This window comes from Schistocerca cancellata, chromosome 8, assembly GCF_023864275.1.
Source record: "Schistocerca cancellata isolate TAMUIC-IGC-003103 chromosome 8, iqSchCanc2.1, whole genome shotgun sequence".
Lineage (NCBI taxonomy): Eukaryota > Metazoa > Arthropoda > Insecta > Orthoptera > Acrididae > Schistocerca > Schistocerca cancellata.
In genome coordinates this window covers 200,116,132-200,137,570 of record NC_064633.1, presented here as the reverse complement: position 1 = coordinate 200,137,570, position 21,439 = coordinate 200,116,132, and the positions used below count along the sequence as shown (strand labels likewise).

The 21,439-nt window shown below is 39.0% G+C and overlaps 1 protein-coding gene across 2 annotated transcripts in view; it reads right to left on the bottom strand.

Annotated features, from left to right (window-relative positions):
- LOC126094942 (zinc finger CCCH domain-containing protein 11A-like) overlaps window positions 1-21,439 on the bottom strand; it is a 66,577-nt gene that overhangs the window by 18,523 nt on the left and 26,615 nt on the right. For both annotated transcript variants that reach the window (XM_049909593.1, XM_049909592.1), the window contains 2 exons: window positions 12,861-12,980; window positions 4,372-4,501 (listed from right to left, as the gene is read on the bottom strand). In XM_049909593.1, the coding sequence (XP_049765550.1) occupies window positions 4,372-4,501; window positions 12,861-12,980 (250 nt within the window). The remainder of the gene's footprint in view (window positions 1-4,371; window positions 4,502-12,860; window positions 12,981-21,439) is intronic.

Here is a 21,439-nt window from a genome sequence, read left to right as displayed (position 1 = left end):
AAGTGGTAGTGTGCATGCCTCTGATGGAGACAGATGTATTTATATGATCAACACTAATAATGTAATTTTGAATATTAAGTGGACATCATTAAGATGGTGTGATATTTAAAAATGTGACAAAGAACAAAATTCCAGAAATATACAGGAACAACTTCATCAGTTATTTAGTCATCAGGAACCCATAACATTAACTCAAACTTTCAGCCACAAGATTGTACCCCTAGATGCAAGAAGTGGAGCCAACAGCAACTAGATGCATGAAGTGGAGCCAACAACAACAAGAGAAAATGAAGATAAATAAAAAGTTTTTCTTTCGTATATCTTATGCCTCTTGAAGCTTTTGAAACTAATGAAGACACTAAGAAAAATTTAATAGTGATGTATTGGAGGGTAAGATTCAGCATTTTACTTCTCTCCTTTTCTGCTGCCCCCCTCCCCTTTGTGCCTATCCTCCCAGCTGCACCCTGCTGCCCTATCCTCTCCCCAACTGGTTCCTGTATGCTCCCAGTAGCAGCACTTTACTGTCCCCCCACCCTACCCTGCTATCCTTCCCCCTCCCCACTCCAGCTTCCTTCTTACCACCACCACCACCACCCAGTTGCTTCTCCCTATCATGTGCTGCTGCTCACAGTCTGGCCCTGGCAGCCAAAGATTGTCGTGTGTGTGTGTGTGTGTGTGTGTGTGTGTGTGTGTTTTGTCTATTCTCATGAAGGCCTGTTTGGCCAAAAGCTTTGTCGACAGTCTGTTTTTCCATGCCTCTCTGTAATTCAGCATCTCCAGTACATAATGAGCAGCAACTATCCTTTTCATAATATTGTCATTATTGCATCCTGGATTTTGCCAAACAGAAAGAAGTCAGATTTAGAACCATTGTTAGATGTTTATAAATTTTACCTTTAATAATATTGTTTTTTATTTACTATCAAATATCACTGAAAAGCAGATGGGACAAGCTCAGAACTTTTAAGTTTTCCAATTAGAGGTGAAACATGTTCCACTCTCTGCAATGCACAGATCAGATTACTCTTGAATTTCTGATTTAGTGTCTCTCTTAACTCCAGAGCCCATCTCCATGTTCAAGTGTGTTGAACTGTGCTTACACAATGGACATGCAATAAGGTAAATAAGTTAAACCTTTGTTGTGGAAGAATTTTTTGTAGTCTGAATTTTATCTAACAGAGTGGAGGCAGCAGGACTATTTCTGCTAGAATACAGACAAATAAATGATCTGCATTAAATTCCAAATCAGTTCATAAAGTCTTATGGCAGAATGTAACACAGTGTTAAAACTGACATCCATTAGACACACAGAAGCACTTCATGTTTTTCCCCAAGAGGAACATACTATATGTTAGTTCTAAGAAAAATTTCCTTACTTGCTTCCTTGTTAATCAAATCAATAACATCACACAGCACTAATATTTGGAGAACATCCATACAATACCGTTACAATATGATGTATCATCCGTAGACTGGAAAGAGTAATCCTACACCTATATTAATATCTTTCATGTACATTAAATTATTTTCCACAAATTCTGATTAGTAAATATAATATTATCCTGTAAGGGAATGGATATTTTAATCATTTGTGTTCAGCTACTTAAACATATTATACTGCACTAGCTACATACATTCTTTTCTTTACCAAAGACATCTGTTTGAACCTATTTTAGCAGAAAATCTTTCTGAAATACATTTCTTAATAATAGTATTTTCTTCAGCCGACAATGCACTGGCACAATGAATCTGTTTATTTTTCAGTTCAGCAACAATTTACGATTGTTTTAAAATAAACCATGACTCAAAGATCATACTTCACTTTGTCAAAACACTGTATGAGGCACAAATATGTATCTCCCTAGTAGTTTTCACAGAATACAGGGGCACATGGTCAAATAACATCATGAGCTTTGCTTTGTCTCCAATTGGAACTTGCATGAAATACTAACCACTTTATTGTGAAAGCAAAGAAATAACTCCTCAGATTGTTAGTAAATGAAAGTTGACAAAATTTCTCCATTTGCTTATGTTCCTGCTCTTCTGACACACCTTTTAGCATACATTTTATGGTGCTGCAACTAACAGTGGGAGTCTTTGTTTGGAGTTCAGTGATTAATATCAAAGTTCTTAGTAATGTCTGGTGCATCAGTCTAGCTTTCACAGTATCTGCTCCATTAGTTTCTTTGTTAATGACATTGTGGGCCTAGACAGTGCACTGGCCACCCCTCCACCAGTGATCTTGCCCTTACTCATGTCAATGTACACACACACACACACACACACACACACACACACACACACACACAGGTAAATGGCATTCAGCTGTCCTCCTCCTTCCTCTGTTTCTACACATCAGTAATGCGACAAGCTCGTGTGTCACCGAGTCAATTTTTAATCATTAGGTATAGTTCTCAAACAAACCCTAAAGTTGGCATATATGATATCATCTGCCCTTCAATTTGTCAAATTTCTTTTACTGGAGTTTGTGTAATTATCCAGAGCCAGCTCAATTCACTTTAGGATTTTAGGCTTCAAAGGCCTGAATCACTTTTAAGCACCTATGCAGAATATAGAATTGGGCACAAATCTTTTGAAAATCCGACCTGAAGAATGCCTTTCAGCATCTTAAATTACTATTGTTCCTTCCTTCCTTTTAGCCATTTCTAATACACAACTGCTGGAATAATGATATTACATTATAAGCAATATCCACTAATTATCGTGTTATTGCTATCGATACTGGAAAGGTAACAAAATATATGACATAAAAGACCATATCTTTTGATTGTACTGACTTAGAAGGTCACCACATACCACTACTAGCCACTTCTTTTCTCTTCCACCCACAAATAGAGAAAGTGAAAAACGACTGTCTACAAGACTCAGTATGAGCCCTAATTTCTCTTATCTTATCTTTGTGAACCTTACACGAAATGTACATTGACTACAGTAGATTCCTTCAGCAGTTGGCTCAAATACCGGTTCTCTAGATTTCCACCAGAGTGCCTCTTGCACAACAAAAGTGTGTTGTCTTTCCTGAAGGGTTTCCCATTTCAGTATACGAAGCATCTCCTCCATACTGTAAAAAGCAGTCATGTAGATGTGGACCTACCGTGACAATAACTGAGATATTTACAAATACCAGAAGGAAAATTGTTCCCTACTATCAGACAGTGAATCCAGTACTGATTCAGAAAGGTACGGTTTCCACAGCTACAAGAATTAAGGTTATACATAAATAGTCAATACCTCACAAACAGCAGAAGGACAGACAGCATAAACCAGATAACACTTAGACTGCACAAGGATTGTGGCAGAAAATGATTGTGAACTTTTCAAAGGGGCTACAGACCTGAAATTCCACTGAGAAATTTAAGAAAATGATAAATCGATTACAGGCTGTAGATTTAAATTTAATTACTTCTTGAGGAAAATGCACTGCTCAACTCCTATCCCAAGTTGCTCTGTCAAGACAGAACTGTTTCTTTTGTACAACTTTTATGGTAAAGAAAGTGTAAACTGAACAGGAATGCCACTTACCCAATGATCTGCCCATTAAATGCATTACACACAATGGCATTTTTCCACGACTAACGGCTATGGAATGTGTGTCTACTTAAATTTTAAACAGTTTCCAAACTGGAACATTAAACATTCATCTGGCACACTGTAATTTACTGACCAATGGGCGAGGAACTAGTTGGTGTCTAAGAAGACCGTGTTTCTATCAGGATGAGCAACCTGATGGTGGTTACGTTACAATTAATAGAGAATATTCTGACTTTTACACCAAATGTTGATTAAGAAAATAGCTAGCAGATTTGTTACCCCAGGTGACAAGTTGACATCTTTATATAACAAATAACTGTACAATTTTATAGCTACACACACCAAGAATATTGCCACTTATTATTGATTGCTTGGTCACTTTATTTGGTTAGTGGTGGTCTACAATTATGACATACACTGTCTTACAAAAGATTATTTCTGACACTTTGTCACAGTTTTACAAATAATAAGCGGGTTATGTAGTGTGTGAGACTGTTAAAAGCCTTATTTGGGCCAAAAGTGTTTTGCTTTGTTTAAAAGCATCGTAAGTTGTCAGTCTGGCTCCTAACACTATACACATGTAAATAATGTAAGGAGCCAAAAATCTGTCCACTGATGGTAGTGAAATACTTTTGGTGCAAACAACACTTTACGCAGTTGCAAAAGAAAGCATGACCCACATTACTTGTATTGCTTTTAAATTTACACTTCACCTGCTCATAGCAGATAAATGATAGACTTACATTCCAGTTATTTCATAGAATTGTATGCGACATAATTAAAACTGGTTGCTTTAGTCATCTGCTAAAATAGTCTTACCTTCTTTATTCACCTTCTCAGGTATAGTTCCAGCGGAGTCACGTGGTTTCTCGTGCATAAATGGGCAATGTGGTTTGCGGCAACCACCTGGTTGGTTCTCCCAGTAGCAGGGAATTAATTTACGATTTTTCTGTAACAATTTTATTTACTTTTTATTAGCCAAAATAAAATTATAAATATTTTTATTGAAACACGAAATATGATCTACTGTGCATAACTAACTTAAAACTGTGCTCTTCTGTGTCTTTATAACAAAGTAAAAATTTAGAACACAAAAAACATTATACCAGCAAAACCTTTAATCTAGTAGCACAAATGTTTATATACCAGGAGTAACCAAGCCAGAAACAACTCTTATTACATATTTAATATAAATGCACAGACATAACATCTACTCTACAGTTCAGAAAAGTTACCCAGAACGTTGGGCTAGGGGAGACTTATCACACAGGATGAGAAGGAAAGACTGATTGTTGGGGACTTCACCGTACGAGATTTGAAAACCTGAAAGCTTAAAGGTGGAAGACAGGGTAATACACAAGATAGAGATTACTACTAAAACAACACACGAGTTAATAAGAGTGAAAAGCTAAGTTCATTGTATGTAACAGAGGTGGGAGGGGGGACAGCGAAAAATAGAAGAGTCAGAAAATGAAAGATGTAGGAAACTAAAATGGAGTGAAGAAAGGAGTAGTTTTTGTTGTGGTCTTCAGCCCAAAGACTGGTTTGATGCAGTTCTCCATGCTACTCTATCCTGTGCAAGATTCTTCATCTCCCAGTACCTACTGCAGCCTACATCTTTATGAATTTGCTTAGTGTATTCATCTCTTGGTCTCCCTTTACGATTTTTACCCTCCACGCTGCCCTCCAATACTAAATTGGTGATCCCTTGATGCCTCAGAACATGTCCTACCAACCGATCCCTTCTTCTAGTCAAGTTGTGCCACTTTCAGAAAAGTTTTCCTGGCATTTAAATCTATACTCAATGTTAATAAATTTCTCTTCTTCAGAAACGGTTTCCTTGCCATTGCCAGTCTACATTTTATATCCTCTCTACTTCGACCATCATCAGTTATTTTGCTCCCCAAATAGCAAAACTCCTTTACTACTTTAAGTGTCTCATTTCCCAATCTAATTCTCTCAGCATCACCCGATTTAATTCAACTACATTCCATTATCCTTGTTTTGCTTTTGTTGATATTCATTTTATATCCTCCTTTCAAGACACTGTCCATTCCGTTCAACAGCTCTTCAAGATCTTTTGCTGTCTCTGACAGAATTACAATGTCATCGGTAAATCTCAAAGTTTTTATTTCTGCTCCATGGATTTTAATTCCTGCTGCGATTTTTTCTTTTTTTCCCTTTACTTCTTACTCAGTATACAGATTGAATAATATTGGGGTTAGACTACAACCCTGTCTCACTCCCTTCCCAACCACCGCTTCCCTTTCATGCCCCTCGATTCTTATAACTGCCATCTCGTTTCTGCACAAATTCTAAATAGTCTTTCACTCCCTGTGTTTGACCCCTGCCGCCTTTAGAATTTGAAAGAGAGTATTCCTGTCAACATTGTCAAAAACTTGGAATGCTAGAACTGTAGGTTTGCCTTTCCTTAATCTATCTTCTAAGATAAGTTGTATGGTCTCTGTTGCCTCAAGTGTTCCAACATTTCTACGGAATCCGAACTGATCTTCCCCAAGATCAGCTTCCACCAGTTCTTCCATTTGTCTGCCAAGAATTCGTGTCAGTAATTTGCAGCTGTGACTTATTAAACTGATAGTTCTGTAATTTTCATATCTGTCAATGCCTGCTTTTTTTGGGATTGGAATTATTATATTCTTCTTGAAGTTTGGGGGTATTTTGTCCCTCGCATACATCTTGCTCACCACATGGTAGAGTTTTGTCAGGACTGGCTCTCCCAAGGCTGTCAGTAGTTCTAATGGAATGTTGTCTACTCCGGGGGCCTTGTTTCGACTCAGGTCTTTCAGTGCTCGGTCAAACTCTTCACGCAGTATCATATCTCCCATTTCATCTTCATCTACATCCTCTTCCATTTCCATAATATTGTCCTCACGTTCATCGCCCTTCTATAGGCCCTCTATATACTCCTTCCACCTTTCTGCTTTCCCTATTTTGTTAGAACTGGGTTTCCATCAGAGCTCTTGATATTCATACAAGTGGTTCTCTTTTCTCCAAAGGTCTCTCTAATTTTCCTGTAGTCAGTATCTATCTTACCCCCTAGTGACATATGCCTCTACATCCTCACATTTGTCCTCTAGCCATCCCTGCTTAGCCATTTTGCACTTCCTGTTGATCTCATTTTTGAGACATTTGTATTCCTTTTTGCCTGCTTCATTTACTGCATTTTTATATTTTCTCCTTTCATCACTTAAATTCAATATCTCTTCTGTTATTCAAGGATCTCTACTAGCCCTCGTCTTTTTACCTACTTGATCCTTTGCTACCTTCACTATTTCATCTCTCAAAGCTACCCATTCTTCTTCTACTGTACTCTTTTCCCCTGTTCTTGTCAATTGTTCTCTCTGAAACTCTCAGATCGTGGTCCGAGTCCACATCTGTCCCTGGAAATGTCTTACAATTTAAAACCTAGTTCCTAAATCTCTGTCTTACCATTGTATAATTTATATGAAACCTTCGAGTCTCTAGGCCTCTTCCAAGTATACAGCCTTCTTTCACGATTCTTAAAACAAGTGTTAGCTATGCTTAAGTTATGCTCTGTGCAAAATTCTACCAGGTGGCTTCCTCTTTCATTTCTTACCCCCATTCCATATTCACCTACTATATTTCCTTTGTTTCCTTTTCCTACTATCGAATTCCAATAACCCGAGGCTATTAAATTTTCATCTTCTGTCACTATCTGAGTAATTTCTTTTATCTCATCATACATTTCTTCAATCTCTTTGTCATCCACGGAGGTAGTTGGCATATAAATCTGAACAAGTGTGGTAGGCATGGGCTTCGTGGTTATCTTGGCTACAATAATTTGTTTACTATGCTGTTCATAGTAGCTGACCTGCACTCCTATTTTCTTATTCATTATTAAACCTACTCCTGCATTACCCCTATTTGACTTTGTATTTACAACCCTGTATTTACCTGACCAAAGGTCTTGTTCCTCCTGCCGCCAAACTTCGCTAATTCCCACTATATCCAACTTTAACCTATCCATTTCCCTTTTTAAATTTTCTAACCTACCTGCCCGATTAAGGGATCTGACATTCCGCACTCCGATCCGTAGAATGCCAGTTTTGTTTCTCCTGATAACGATGTCCTCCTGAGTATTCCCCACCCGGAGATCTGAATGGGGGACTATATTATTTCTCGAATATTTTACCCAAGAGGACGCCGCCGTCATTTAACCGTACAGTAAAGCTGCATGCCCTCACGAAAAATTACAGCTACAGTTCCCCCTCGCTTTCAGCCGTTCACAGTATCAGCACAGCAAGGCTGTTTTGGTAAATGTTACAAGGCCAGATCAGTCAATCATTCAGACTGTTGCCCCTACGACTACTGAAAAGGCTGCTGCCCCTCTTCAGGAACCATACGTTTGTCTGGCCCCTCAACAGATACTCCTCCGTCATGGTTGTACCAAATGTACGGCTATTTGTATCGCTGAGGGACACAAGCCTCCCCACCGACGGCAAGGTCCAAGGAGTAGTTAAACTACTGTGAATAAATGCCGAGACGGAAGGAATTAATGTAAATTAAGGCCAGGTGGGTGGCGAGAACCAAGGAAATAATGTGTGCCTAGTTCCTACCTGCGGAGTTCTGAGATATTGGTGTCTGGGGGAAGAATCTAGATGGCACGAGTGGTAAAACAGTTACCGAGGTCATGACTGTCATGTTGTACAGCATGCTCTGCAACAGGATATTGTGTGTTCCCTGTATACACCCTCTGCCGACGCCCATTCATCCTGACTGATATCTGAGTGGTAGTCATGCCAATGTAAAAGTCTGAACGGAGTTTATGTAACAGCTGGTATATGACATGCGTCATTTCGCAGGTGGCTCTCCCTTTGATAGTATATGCTTTGCCAGTTACAGGGCTGGAATAGGTGGTTGTATGAGGGTGCACAGGGCAAGTCTTGCAGCGGGGATGGTCACAGGTGTAGGAGCCATAGGGTAGGGAGATGGGTGCAGAAGGAGCATTGGGTCTGACAAGGATGTTGTGGAGATTGGGAGGGCAATGAAAAGATACTCTAGGTGTGGTGGACAAAATCTCAGACAGAAAGGATCTCTTTTCAGGCCATGATTTAGGAAGTCATGGCCTTGTTAAAGTGGTTGAATGATACATTCAAGACCAGGATAATACTGTGGTGTGTTCCAAAGTTATTTTTCGGAGGGGTCAGCAGTACCAAGATTGGATGTGATGGCCCAGGAAATGTGCTTTTGAAGTAGGCTGTTGGGATAATTACATTCAATAAAGGCTGAAGTGAAGGTGCACTGCTGTAAAGAGTCTGCATCCACACCAATAAGTTTGTCTCAAATGCCAAGGCTGTATCGGAGGTTAGGTTTGGCATGGAAAGGGTGGCAACTGTTAAAATGTAAGTACTGTTGTTTGTTAGTAGATTTCATGTGGACGGAAGTGTGTAGCTGTTTCTTCGAAAACATGCTTTTGCACTATCAAAACTAAGGTCCCACATTCTGTTTCTTGAAACCTACTTGTCCCTTGGAGTTACTTCCAAAGTCGTAACACTGAAAGTCCCTGTTTCTGGATGTAATCCTACTCTACACCAGCCTCTTTTACAGTTTCAAATACAGCAGTCTCTTGAACTGACCAACTAATCTGGGACCTATATGCCTCACCTGCCAGTTTCCTCTCCATTAGACTTTTCTACTACAAAATCCTGCAATTATCTGCCCTCATGTTTCCTTGGAGGGTATCATCCTCCAAGCCAACTTCAGACTGCAACGACATGCCAGACTTCACCTCAGAAAGCTATCCCACCTTCTCAGCAGTGGTGTTCCCCTTCCTGTCCCTCTGCAGCTCCCCAAACAGTGACACCATCAACCACCACTCCTTTCCCACTCCCACAGACCAAGTTTGGCCAACCTCGTTAACATCCCACAGCTTTCACCACAGCCTCCCTGACCTGTAATAACTCATAATCACAAGAACCAGTCACAACTGTACAATGCCACAACCTCTCATCCAAAGCATCCACCCCCCCCCCCCCCGAATTATCTGTATTATCCAAGGGTCTTACTTTCAGCCCTAAACCTGCATTTCACCATGCTTGTTTGGTGAAGGACCTACTTTCCTTTACACATAATGTCAACTGGAAATATCACTTTGCAATCCAATCCCAAAACATTTCTAACAGCAAATCAGGTATTGAAACCTGCCGTGAAAAATACCAATCGTGATTCCAACTTGATCCACCACCACTATCTCAAAATCATCCCTTCCAAGCCTTCCAAGAATTCCTCACATCCAGCATTGCTTCACGACCCTTCCCCAGGTTTCTACAACATGACCTTAACTTGTCCTCTGCAGAACTCCAGGCTTTACAATCCCTAAAAGCTGATGATTACATCATTATCCTCCTGGGCAGACAATGGATCTACCACTGTGGCACTTGGCTGACAGGAGTAAACTCCTGTACTCACAGCAGATGCCATAGAGATCCCATCCTTGTGATTCAAACTGACCTGCAGTCCCTCCTAAAAACCTTAGGCTACTCACAAGGACTTACGCCTCAATCCATAGAAATTATTACCCCACCCAAACCATGCACCTCAACCTATTACCTTGTTCCTAAGATCCACAAACCCAATCATCCTGGCCATCTTATAGTTGCTGGCTTCAAAGCACCGACCATACGTATATCTGATCAGCACATGCAACCCATAGTATAAAGACTTCCCTCCTATATCAAAGATACCAACCATTTCCTAGATCGTCTGATATCCATGCCTGTCCCACTCCCATCACACCTTGCTTCTCACCATTGACCCGTCCTCTCTCTATACCAACATACTCCATGTACATGGTCTGTCTGCTGCTTAACAGTTCCTCAGTCAGCCCAGACCTGATTCCAAACGCATGAAATCCTTCTTACTCACCTTAATCAACTTCATACTTACAAACAACTACTTCACCTTTGAGGGTCAGACATACAAACAGATCAGGGTACAGTCATGGGAACCAGGATGGGTCCTTCGTATGCCAGACTTTTCATGGGTTGCTTGGAGGGGGCTTTCCTGGGACCCATAAGCCTTCAGCCCCTGGTTTGGTTCAGATACATTGATGACACCTTCGCTGCATGGACTCATGGAGAGGCTGATCTCATCCTCAACGAAGGCTAGCTACACACTTCCGTCCATATCAAACCTACCAACAAACAACAGTACTTACAATTTGACAGTTGCCACCCTTTCCATGCAAACCTTACCTCCCATATAGCCTTGGCATTCAAGGCAAACATATTTTTTCAGATGCAGGCTCTTTACAGTAGTACACCATCACTCTCACTTCAGGAAGGACCTAATTATTCCAAAAGCCTACTTCAAAACCAGATTTGCTGTGCCATCACATCCAATCTTGGTATTGCTGATCCCGCAAAAAAAAAAAAAAAAAACACTTCGGAACACACCACTTGTCACCCAGTATTATCCTGGTCAGGAAGGTATCATCAGCTACTTCAACATGGCCATGAATTCATAAAATCATGGCCTTTAAAGAGATCCTTTCTGTACGAGATTTTGCCCACCAGACCTAGAGTAGCTTTTCATCGTCCTCCCAATCTTCTAACATTCTTGTCAGACCCTATGCTGCTTCTGCACCCATCTCCCTATCCTATGGCTCCTACCCCTGTGACCATCCCCGCTGCAAGACTTGCCCTATGTACCCTCCTACCAACACCTATTCCAGCCTTGTAACTGGCAAAAAAATACTATCAAAGGGAGAGCCACCTGGTAAACAACACCTGTCATATACTAGCTGTTATGTAAACAGTGTTAGGCCTTTTACATTGGCATGACTACCACCCAATTGTCAGTCAGGATGAAAGGACATTGGCAGAGGGTGTATACAGTCAATACAGAATATCCTACTGCAGAGCATGCTGTACAACATGACAGTCATGACCTCGGTGCCTGTTTCATCTGGATTCTTCCTCCAGACATCAATTTCTCAGAATTCCGCACATGGGAACTAGCACTACAACATGTCCTTGGTTCTCACCACCCACCTGGCCTTAATTTACGTTAAATCCTTTCGTCTCAGCATTTATTCACAGTAACTACTCCTTTCTTCACTCTATTTTAGTTTCCTACATCTTTCATTTTCTGACTCGTCTATTTTTTGCTGTCCCCCCTCCCACCTCTGTTACGTATAACACATTTAGCTTTTCACTCTTATTAACTCACATGTTTAGTTTTAGTAGCAACCTCTATCTTGCGTATTACCCTGTCTTCCACCTTTAAGCTCTCAGGTTCTCAAATCTCATCTGGTGCAGTCCCCAACAATCAGTGTTTCTTTCTCGTCTCGTCTGGTAAATCTACTCTGACCTGGGGTTCTGGGTGGCTTTTCTGAACTGTACCCCTTTCCGTAGACCTCTCCAGGCCTTTTTCTTCACCCCTCTTCCTTCCCCTTCCTGCCAGAAGGAACCACTGGCTCCGAAAGCTTGTAATAGTTAAATCCTGTGTGTGTGTGTGTGTGTGTGTGTGTGTGTGTGTGTGTGTGTGTGTGTGTGTTCCCCTGCCACCACTTGGTGAGTAGAATTTTTATCTATCTGTTTATATTATATTACCAATAACTGACTATTTTTGTTGTTTTATTACATATTTAGATACTTTGCACCAAATGAAGAAAACTGTATTAAAGTTCCCTGTGAATGAGACGTGCAGCTGCCCAAAATGAGTAAGTTAATTGTAACTTAATACCAACAATCATAATGTACTGCACCCTAAGAATAGATTTTATGTACAATAGTACACATCAGACAAAAAGTGTCCCTACAGTTTGTCTTTACAATACTAGCAAAAAAATCAATGTCTACAATTAAGTGTAGAGGAAGAACTCTGATTTACACACAGGTGAGTTCACAGTTAATGCACGCATGAAATAATTAGCAAATTAATATCAAAAATTTCACCCTTCTGAAGGAATGAGTAAGTTGATTACTTCACAGTCCTTGGAATTGTAGGTATTAAATGAAACTGTACAAGATGCAAATTTAGTTTATGCAATATACTGAAAAAACTATAACATTCATTGCAATAACACACTGATCCCTGAGGAAATACTGTAAAAGCTCCCCATCTTATCATCCTAATTCAATACAATATGCGAAAGTTGGGAATAAATTGCTCACCTACCATAGTCTTCAAAAATAAGTAATTAAAGTTACTAACCACCGTTTTTTTTTTTTTTTTTTTATTTAAAAAAGCACTACAAGCAGAAAATGATTATGAAGTAACAATGAACATCCAAGTGGAAGTATTATATTGTTTTTGTATCTTACCCTTAGTTCCATATGCCTGAAGTTGCAGTGCTGGTTCAAACACTTGCCTTGCTGCCAGTATGTGCAAACTGTCTCACAACCCAAGGCTGATGGCTCATGCCGAAAAAGACAACCGTCTCCCTGCAAGTAGTTTACAAATTCTGTTAGAAGTCCAGTGAATAAGTATTTTATATGCCTTTTTTCTTAGGAATTACAAAAAATACTTACATAATTCAATTGTCAATATGGCTTTATTCTATTTCAAGGATTATGTATATGAAGACTCCATCAGCTTGCCAATAGGCATCACAGCATGATGACAGACTGACACCATGAAAAACCAAAATGGCATAAATAAAAGTGCTATTAACTGGTACCTCAAACACAGCTACATAACTGATGACACTTAAGTGTTGAGCAGCACCCACCCTTTTGATAGTATTGCCACTTTGGCTGCTTGTGTGTTAATTTTCTTGCTTATATATCAATGAAAATAATCAAGTTTTGAAAATATAATTGGATGGATTTTAAAAAAAAATTGCTCATCAAGTGGAGGCGGGAGAAACACATACAAAAGTTAAGGAAATGTGCAAGCTTCTGGAGCCAGTGGCTGTACATTTCTGTATCTATTTATCTACTTGTATTAAATTTTGCGGCATAGTTATTTAGGTTGCTTTTCAACTTGTGTAACAAGACAGGGCATTTTGCACCACAAAAAAATCTGAGGTGGCCATCAGGAATATGTGTCAGGAGCCAGCTATGTTAACCACTACATCACAACACAGTCCAAAGTTCCCAGTTAAACATGATGTATCTGCACATTTTATCAACAGCACTGTGAGTAGAACTAAATATTTATCTTATGTAATGCTCATTTGAAGTATTTAGTGGTAACATGGGCGACAAATTGTGGGACTTAATTGGAACAAACAAAAGACAAGAGAATCCTTCAATACGATGTCTGAAGAAAAATCAGAGTACCATTGATAATACTAAACTTGAAAAAGTTGCAGGTACAAATTAGAATTTACTGGTAAAACTTCGCTGTTTATGTAAACAGACTGTCTACAGTTCCATATTGACAAAATTCAAACATTGGCACAAGTCCGAGTAGGCAACTGGAAGGTGGGAATATGAGGAAGGAAGGGAGAGGAGAGGAAAGAATGTGCAGAGGGAGGGATGGGTGTGGAGCAAGGTTGTTTTTGTAAAACTTTGCTTTTGATTTCCTTAAAAGAAACCTCACACCAACCCTGAGAGCCCAACGAAGCTGTGCAAAGTGTAAGGTATCTCTGCTTTATTGCAATTTCTTTGGAATATGCTAATTATTGAGTAGTAGAGTCGGTTGATGCAAATTTCTCAGAAACAGCGGTCATACAATTTAATATTTCTGTCTGATGTTGAACACAAGAATCTGTAAGGAGAGTGTATTGGGGAAGAGTGTATACAGATGAACTTATATTGCGTAAAAGAGAAAGTTTCAGTATAACAACTATATTTGATATAACTGCTGTGGTTGAAGAATTTTTTATTATTTCTAATGGTGGGCATATTGTACCACTTTGTACATGGCCATCCAGTATTTAATACTTCCATGCTCCAATTATAGCCCTTAAATGTGGCTATTGCAACTAGACAATCTTTAGTGAAGAAGTCACAGAGGAGGATAAACTGGGACTACTACTAAAATTAAAATCATGATCAAGAAAGAACCAAAGGCACATGTTTACAATGGGCAGGACAATACCTATTGTTGAACAGAGGGGCAAAACCAGAACAGAGTTTTTGAATGGTGAGTCAAATAAATGATATTACTATAAAAGTGAAATGATGGTAGAAATTATAAGAACATCATGGAATGGCATTAAACATCAAAAAGAATGAAACATACAGCAACAGCAACAGTCAATGTGACATAAAGCAAATTTGCAAGAAACAAAATTATAGTTTTGCAAAGAAGTGCTGCAAAAGAACTGTTGATTGAAACAGTTGTACTTCCTGGAGAGTGAAACAGTGGATGACAGCACAACGTGAATAGTGTTAGAACTGTGGCAGCTGAACTTCGGTTCTCTGCGCAGCTGAAATAAACTTTGGGCACCACAATCTAACCATTCTGTCATTCATCTCAGATTTAGCTTCTCTCTCTGTGCACATCCTACCCTATTAGTTCTTCCAGTTACTAACTGCACTGAATTTTTCAACTCCTTGGATTAGTCACTGGCACAGCAACGCCAACAAAAATCACTGGATTGAGCTGCCGCACATATTACGGCCGTCTATCAAATTTTACTTAATGTAATTGTTCCAGCAGCGACTTCCGCACTGCTTGCTATTCTAATACTGAGTGTGACTACGTACTAATGTTTCACATGCAAGTTATATAGTAGAAACACATGCAGCCACTACAGTTGATCACATTCTTCAACCAAGTTAAAGTGCAAAAGTTGTGACAAATTTTATTTTCCCATGGTCACAAACTGTAATTTTGTAATCTCACATTCATTAAAACTATTATTTTGTATTTGTCTTATGAATTGCATACTTTTGTGATTTTCAAACATCTCTCTATTCGGTTCATTTAGACTTAATTACCTTGCTTTTGGAATCATATAAAATTGGATCAAAGGAACCGCCCTTCAAGTGTTTGCTGTAAATGATTTATCATTTGTTTACAAGACATAGCAATATAATGAGAAGTGTCATGTTTTGCAGCTTTCATTTTATAGTTTTCTTAGTCAAACCTATTTAATTTTATCCTGGCTGATGCTCTGAAGGATTTAATCAAGTAGTTGACTTGGCACCTTCCACACATTAATATATTTTCAATTTGTTTAACTTTTATTGGGTCAATTAGATTGTGACGATACTTAAAGGTGGAGGGGGGGGGACACAGACAACCGTGTTTCAATATTCTGTTCTGTGATTTAAATCTGCCTTATTGTCAGGTTGGCAAACAATTGATGCCACCCTGGCAGTTACCTATTACCATAACGATGCTGGGCACTGTGCGCTCATGTCATTCTAAAACAGACCAACTGCAGTCTGATGAGGCCTTTCAACATCATACAACTTCTGCTCTATTACAAACTACATTGTAACCGCCACCTCCTCTAAAAGCACTAGAAATCAATCATTCACTTCCTTTATTATTATTATTATTATTATTATTATTATTATTATTATTATTATTAATAAACCCTGACCCGTAAACATGTAGTGATTTTTATGTTAAATCCTAATCCTTGTCATATGAATGTTTCAGTTGCTTGTACTCCCCAAAGCTATCTGAAACCAGTTTCTACTACCTTTGCAAAGCTGCCACTGTCACATTCCTATGTTGGCAATTTTAGTCACCATACAGTGATGTAACAATTGTACTCACGGTTCAAGGTGTGAATTGTTAAATGAAATTAAAATATTGCACTGTTAAATGAAAACCAAATATTGTTATCTCCATATTTATGACCCCATTGAGACAGTAGAGTTCACCCATGATGAACTCTTTTCAGGGAGAGGGGAGGAGATACACAAGATGCCCCCAGATCCCAAACATGAGCGATTTTTTTAATTTAGATTTTACAAAGAGTCCGCCTATTTCGTCCATCACCTTTCAGCTAATGCAACAACAATCAACCGGTTCACTGTGGAATAGGCTGAATTGTTGTCAGAAGAGCCGCCTTGCCAATCAAATGATGTTACATCACCTGACAGGTATTACTGAGGGCTCTCCGTGCCATGCCTGAAAAAATCTCTCCCCCTGTCTGAGCCAATGCCTAGAGCAGATACTAAATGGCTTCGTTCCTTCGTCTTTGAATTTTCCCTTCTCTTTCGAAATGGATCTGTGGCTACTCGAGTTTTCTTATCTCATTCTCCTGGAAACCCTTGCCATGTATCCCTGTGGGCAAATAAATCAATATGGTTTCTTTTTCTAAACCTGATTACACCTTTGACGAAGTGTACACAATAATATCATCTCATGCTATGACAGTCACCTTTGCTCTAGGGATCCCCATTTGAGTTCATGAAAAATCTCCGTAATACTGTAATTCTTGTGTGCTGATTGAACCTACCAGAGCCAAGAATGCATCTGAACTGTTACAATCTCTTCCTTTAATATGACCTGGTGGGGAACCCAAACACTTGAGTAGTACTAAAAGATGGGTCACACTAACATTCTATATATAATCTCTTTGATAAATGAGCTACACTTTCCCAAAATTATCCCAATAAAAAGAAATTACTTGATTACGAAGGTATTTTTTGAAAAGAATATTTTTACATCTACAAATACTGAGTCCTATTTGTGGAGCATTATTACTTGTCATTCAACTTTATTGTACATATATTGCTACATGCCATGTAGCTAACAAAATTTTTCGATCCCTGAATCTAAATATTCATATAACTTGTAGAAAGAATGGCTGATGGAGGCATTTTTTAATTTTCCATCAAAACGGTTCATTTGGGTCAATGGAAATGTCCAATTCCACCCGTCGGAATGGCCCATGATGTAAGGCTGTTGTGGTGTGTGACGTAGCTTAGTTTGTGGGAGTGGAGTGTTTGTAGGTGTCGTTTTGATGTGATCGGTGGTGTGTTTGTATGTTGTGTGTTAGGTGATGTTTTCGGTTTAATTTGTGTGTGTAGCATGTTTATAGGTGGCGTATTGTTGCGGTCGGTTGTTCTCTCTGGTGGGGTGTTTATGGGTAACGTGTTATGTGGCATATGTGGTTCATTTGTGTGGGAGCACTGCACGTGTGTGATACTAGTGGTGACTGTGCTTTCAGCAAAATATTTTTCAGTGAGTTAACGACTCTGGTTTTGTTATGCCGACGTTATTGTAGTTTTTTTTCTGTTTGTCATGTGTGAATTTTAGTAAATTGCTTTTTTTTATGCCTTTGGTAGGTATGGATATGACTGACAAGGTCAACAGTTTTCGGTTGTCGGCGATGATGGGGGACAGTGCGTTGTCTCTAATAAAATTTTTTCAGCTATTCGGCCTGTTTGCTGAAGTCATGAAGTGTTCAGTGTGTCGTGAAGAAATGAGACTTACTAAATTTCCGGCGTCTTGCGCCAGGCTATATGTGGAGATGTCGTATGGATAACTTATGGTTGTTTGTTTTGGTGATTTGGTATTTTGCTTTGCTGTTGACTTATATGACTTTAGGGAAGTGCTTGATTGCAAGGTGTGGTTGTGGCTATGGCTGGTTTGGTATCGTTAGTAGCTGTTGATCTATATAGGTCAAGGGAAGTGTTCGATCCCAATTTCGATTTTCTAGGTGTCTTTTTTTGTGGTAGGATTAAGTGTGGTGGTGGTGAAAGTATTGAGATTTATAGTGTGGTATCGGTAGTTACTGTTGACCTACATAGGTCAAGGGAAGTGTTCAATTCCAATTTTGATTTTCTAGGTTGACGATTCCTGTCCAACGAGGATGTGCAGCACACAGTTACAGATTCTTCACACAGCAGAATACAGTGTTTTATCAAATGGGCATTTCAACCTGATGCACCGGTGGGATGATTGAATAAATGCTCATGGTAATTTTGCCTAGTTGGTATACTGATTCTGGACTACACAGCCTTTGAATGGGAACTTCTTGATTGCCCCTTATACATACTGCACTTAACCCAGGTAAGCCTGACATCCTTCCGTAAGGATGACATCATTTAGTGTTGAAGTTACTGATTTCCATGAATAACACACTGTTGCAACAGGTAGTGACACATATTTAAATGAAGTGCATTGAGTCACCAATGCACTACCAGTCATTTTGACGCTATAGTTCACAGTTATTGAGAAACTGTGCCTTGAAAATAAGTCCAATTTTACCAAGGATGAATTGACTGAGCTAATGGAATAAACTATATTATTTAGAGTTTTATATTACAATTGAAAGGTTTTGTCAATTGTTTTTAAATTCACAGAAAACAATGTAATCTGAAGGAACTTTTGGACATCTTAGAAACAAATGATCATGAAATACTATTAGTGGTATGGCTGTAACATTACACACTCCTCTAAATATTACTTATGACATAACAGATAAAGACTCAGGTGCCAAAGAAAATCCAAGTGTACACAAATTACCAGCAAGCCAACTCAATGCTACTGCACTTTGTGATTTGGACATTTCTGGCAACTATAATCTTGTCAACACAGCACAAAAACAATCCTTAATCTCTGAAGAGGTTCTAGGACCCTCCAGCAGTACAACAAACAAACAAGGCTATCAAAGGAAAAAGTTCAAAATCTCATGAAATATAATGGGAAAATTGGAGAAATAGGTAATCCAACACCCAAATGGTTTCTAAAGTGCATAATTGAGATGAAGAAAAGGCGAACACTGCTCGAATATTTCCAACAGTTTTGTGACAAAGAAGTGCTTCAAATGTTGGTCACTTACACAAATCAGTACGCAGCTGAAAGGCTGTTCAGAAGATGAGATGTTGGTGTTTATTGCAATATTTCTGCTAAGTGGTTACGTAACAGTGTCACGCAGAAAAATCTACTAGCAATCAGATAGAGACAATCACAATGACCTCACAGAAAATGCTGAGTCCAGGGATCAATTTCACTTTGCGTTTTCCAATCTGTTAGTATGTGACAATGATAATTTACAGAAATCGGATCTTTTGGGACCGTTAGTGTGTATGCTGAGAGAGACATAGATTCAAACAATTTGCACCTAATGTGCGGCACCATTCTATCAATGAATCAACAGTCCCGTACTTTGGGAGTCACAGGTGCAAATATTCATAGAAGGGAAACCAATCTGATGTGGATTAAAATTCTGGTGTGGAGGCATCACCGGTGGATATATTATTTGACTCTAACCCTATCACCAAGCTGGCATGTGTAGTAAGGATTATGAAACCAAGGTATGGGCTATGATGTGGTAATGATGTAAATGGACCAGTCCATTCCACATGTTCCATGCTGAATTTTCTTTGAAAACCTCTTTACCAGTGTTCAACAGCTAAATGACCTAAAGGACAGGGGTGTGGAAGCAACTTTAACAGTAAGTGGAAACAAGTTAAGAATTGTACTCTGTTATACGCAGATAAAATGATAAAAGAAAAAAGGGTACTTTGTTTTGGCTCAGCATGAGGAATTTCCACTGTCCGTTGGAAAGACAATGGTGTTGTTAATGTAACCATCAACTCTTACAGAGTTCAACCATTGTGTTCCATAGCAAGATTTTCCAGGGAACAAAAGAAAAGGATTAGCGTGCTTCAGCTTAACCTATTACATTCCTACAATGCTCATATGGGGGCAGAGATTGAGCTGATTAAAATGTATCCCTGTATAGATGCTCTACAAGAGGAAAAAAGTGATATTTCTCCATCATTGCGCATTTCATAGACAATGCACAGCAAAATGCCCGGGATCTTTACAAGGACAATGTAGAAGCCACAGATCATCTGACATTACATCACCAAACTGTCACTGTAATACTAGAGGGCGTCCTAGCAAGAGGGCAAGACAAGAGTCTCGATTTGATGGAAGGCAACATGATGTTGCCGAATTACCATGCATAAAACATGTTTGTAAGATTATTTTGTTTGTTTATTGTATTTATTAGTTGTTTTAACCCCAAAACTCAAATTTAATTACATTTATTTGAAAATAATGGCACTTCCACATATAAACTGCTCTGAGTCTTAAACTTCACAAAAAGTTGCCCTACTATCTTTATGTCCTTCTGGAACTCTGCCAGTTTTTGTAAACACTTAAAAAATGCATACCTAAAATTATGTTACAGCTTACCTCAATTCTGAATAAATAAGTAAATAAATAAATCAGGACTATTAGAGTTAATTATGACTGTCTACTTCTGGTGCTAAAAAGGTCATTGCTGTTTGTTTCAAATTGCATAATATGAGACGCTGTGATGTAAAGACTTAAATTAGCTGTGAACCTTTTATAGGTATCTTCAGCTTTCATCTGAGCCTTTAAAGGCATTGGCAGTTAAAGGAAGGTAGACTAGCATCTAATGTCCTGTCAACAATGCAATCATTAGGGTCAGAGCACAAACTCAGATTAATGAAGGATGGGGAAGAAAATCATACTGGCTTTTGCCTTCAGGAAATTAGCAAAATCACAGAAAACCTAAATCTGGATGGCCAGATGGGGATTTGACCACCATCGTCGCCCTGTATTCAAATCTGGTGCACTAACCACAGTGCTGCCTCACTTGGTTATCACAGGAAGATAATTTATGCAAGTCAGAAACCAGAAAGGGCCCAGTACCAATCCCTGTGGCATTCAAAATCATTATCTCTTGCTCAGAAGCTGTCAGAATATGTGACAGAAGGCAATTCACTTATAGTACTTACAACAACTGCTGAAAACAAGCAAAGGATCCGTGACAACCAATTAAAACTAACACCATACAATGGCCTTTACGCTCATAAACATCTCATCAACAAAATGAAATCCTAATGCATGGCTGGAGATCTGTTATGGTCTTTGATGAGTCATAATTCTGTCCCAAGACAGATACCAAATCTGTCTGCATCAAGACAAGAGAAAGATCAAGGTTTAACATATTGAAAACGAGGTATTGGGACTGGAGCACAAGTTTGGGTTGTGAAGGAAAAAGAAA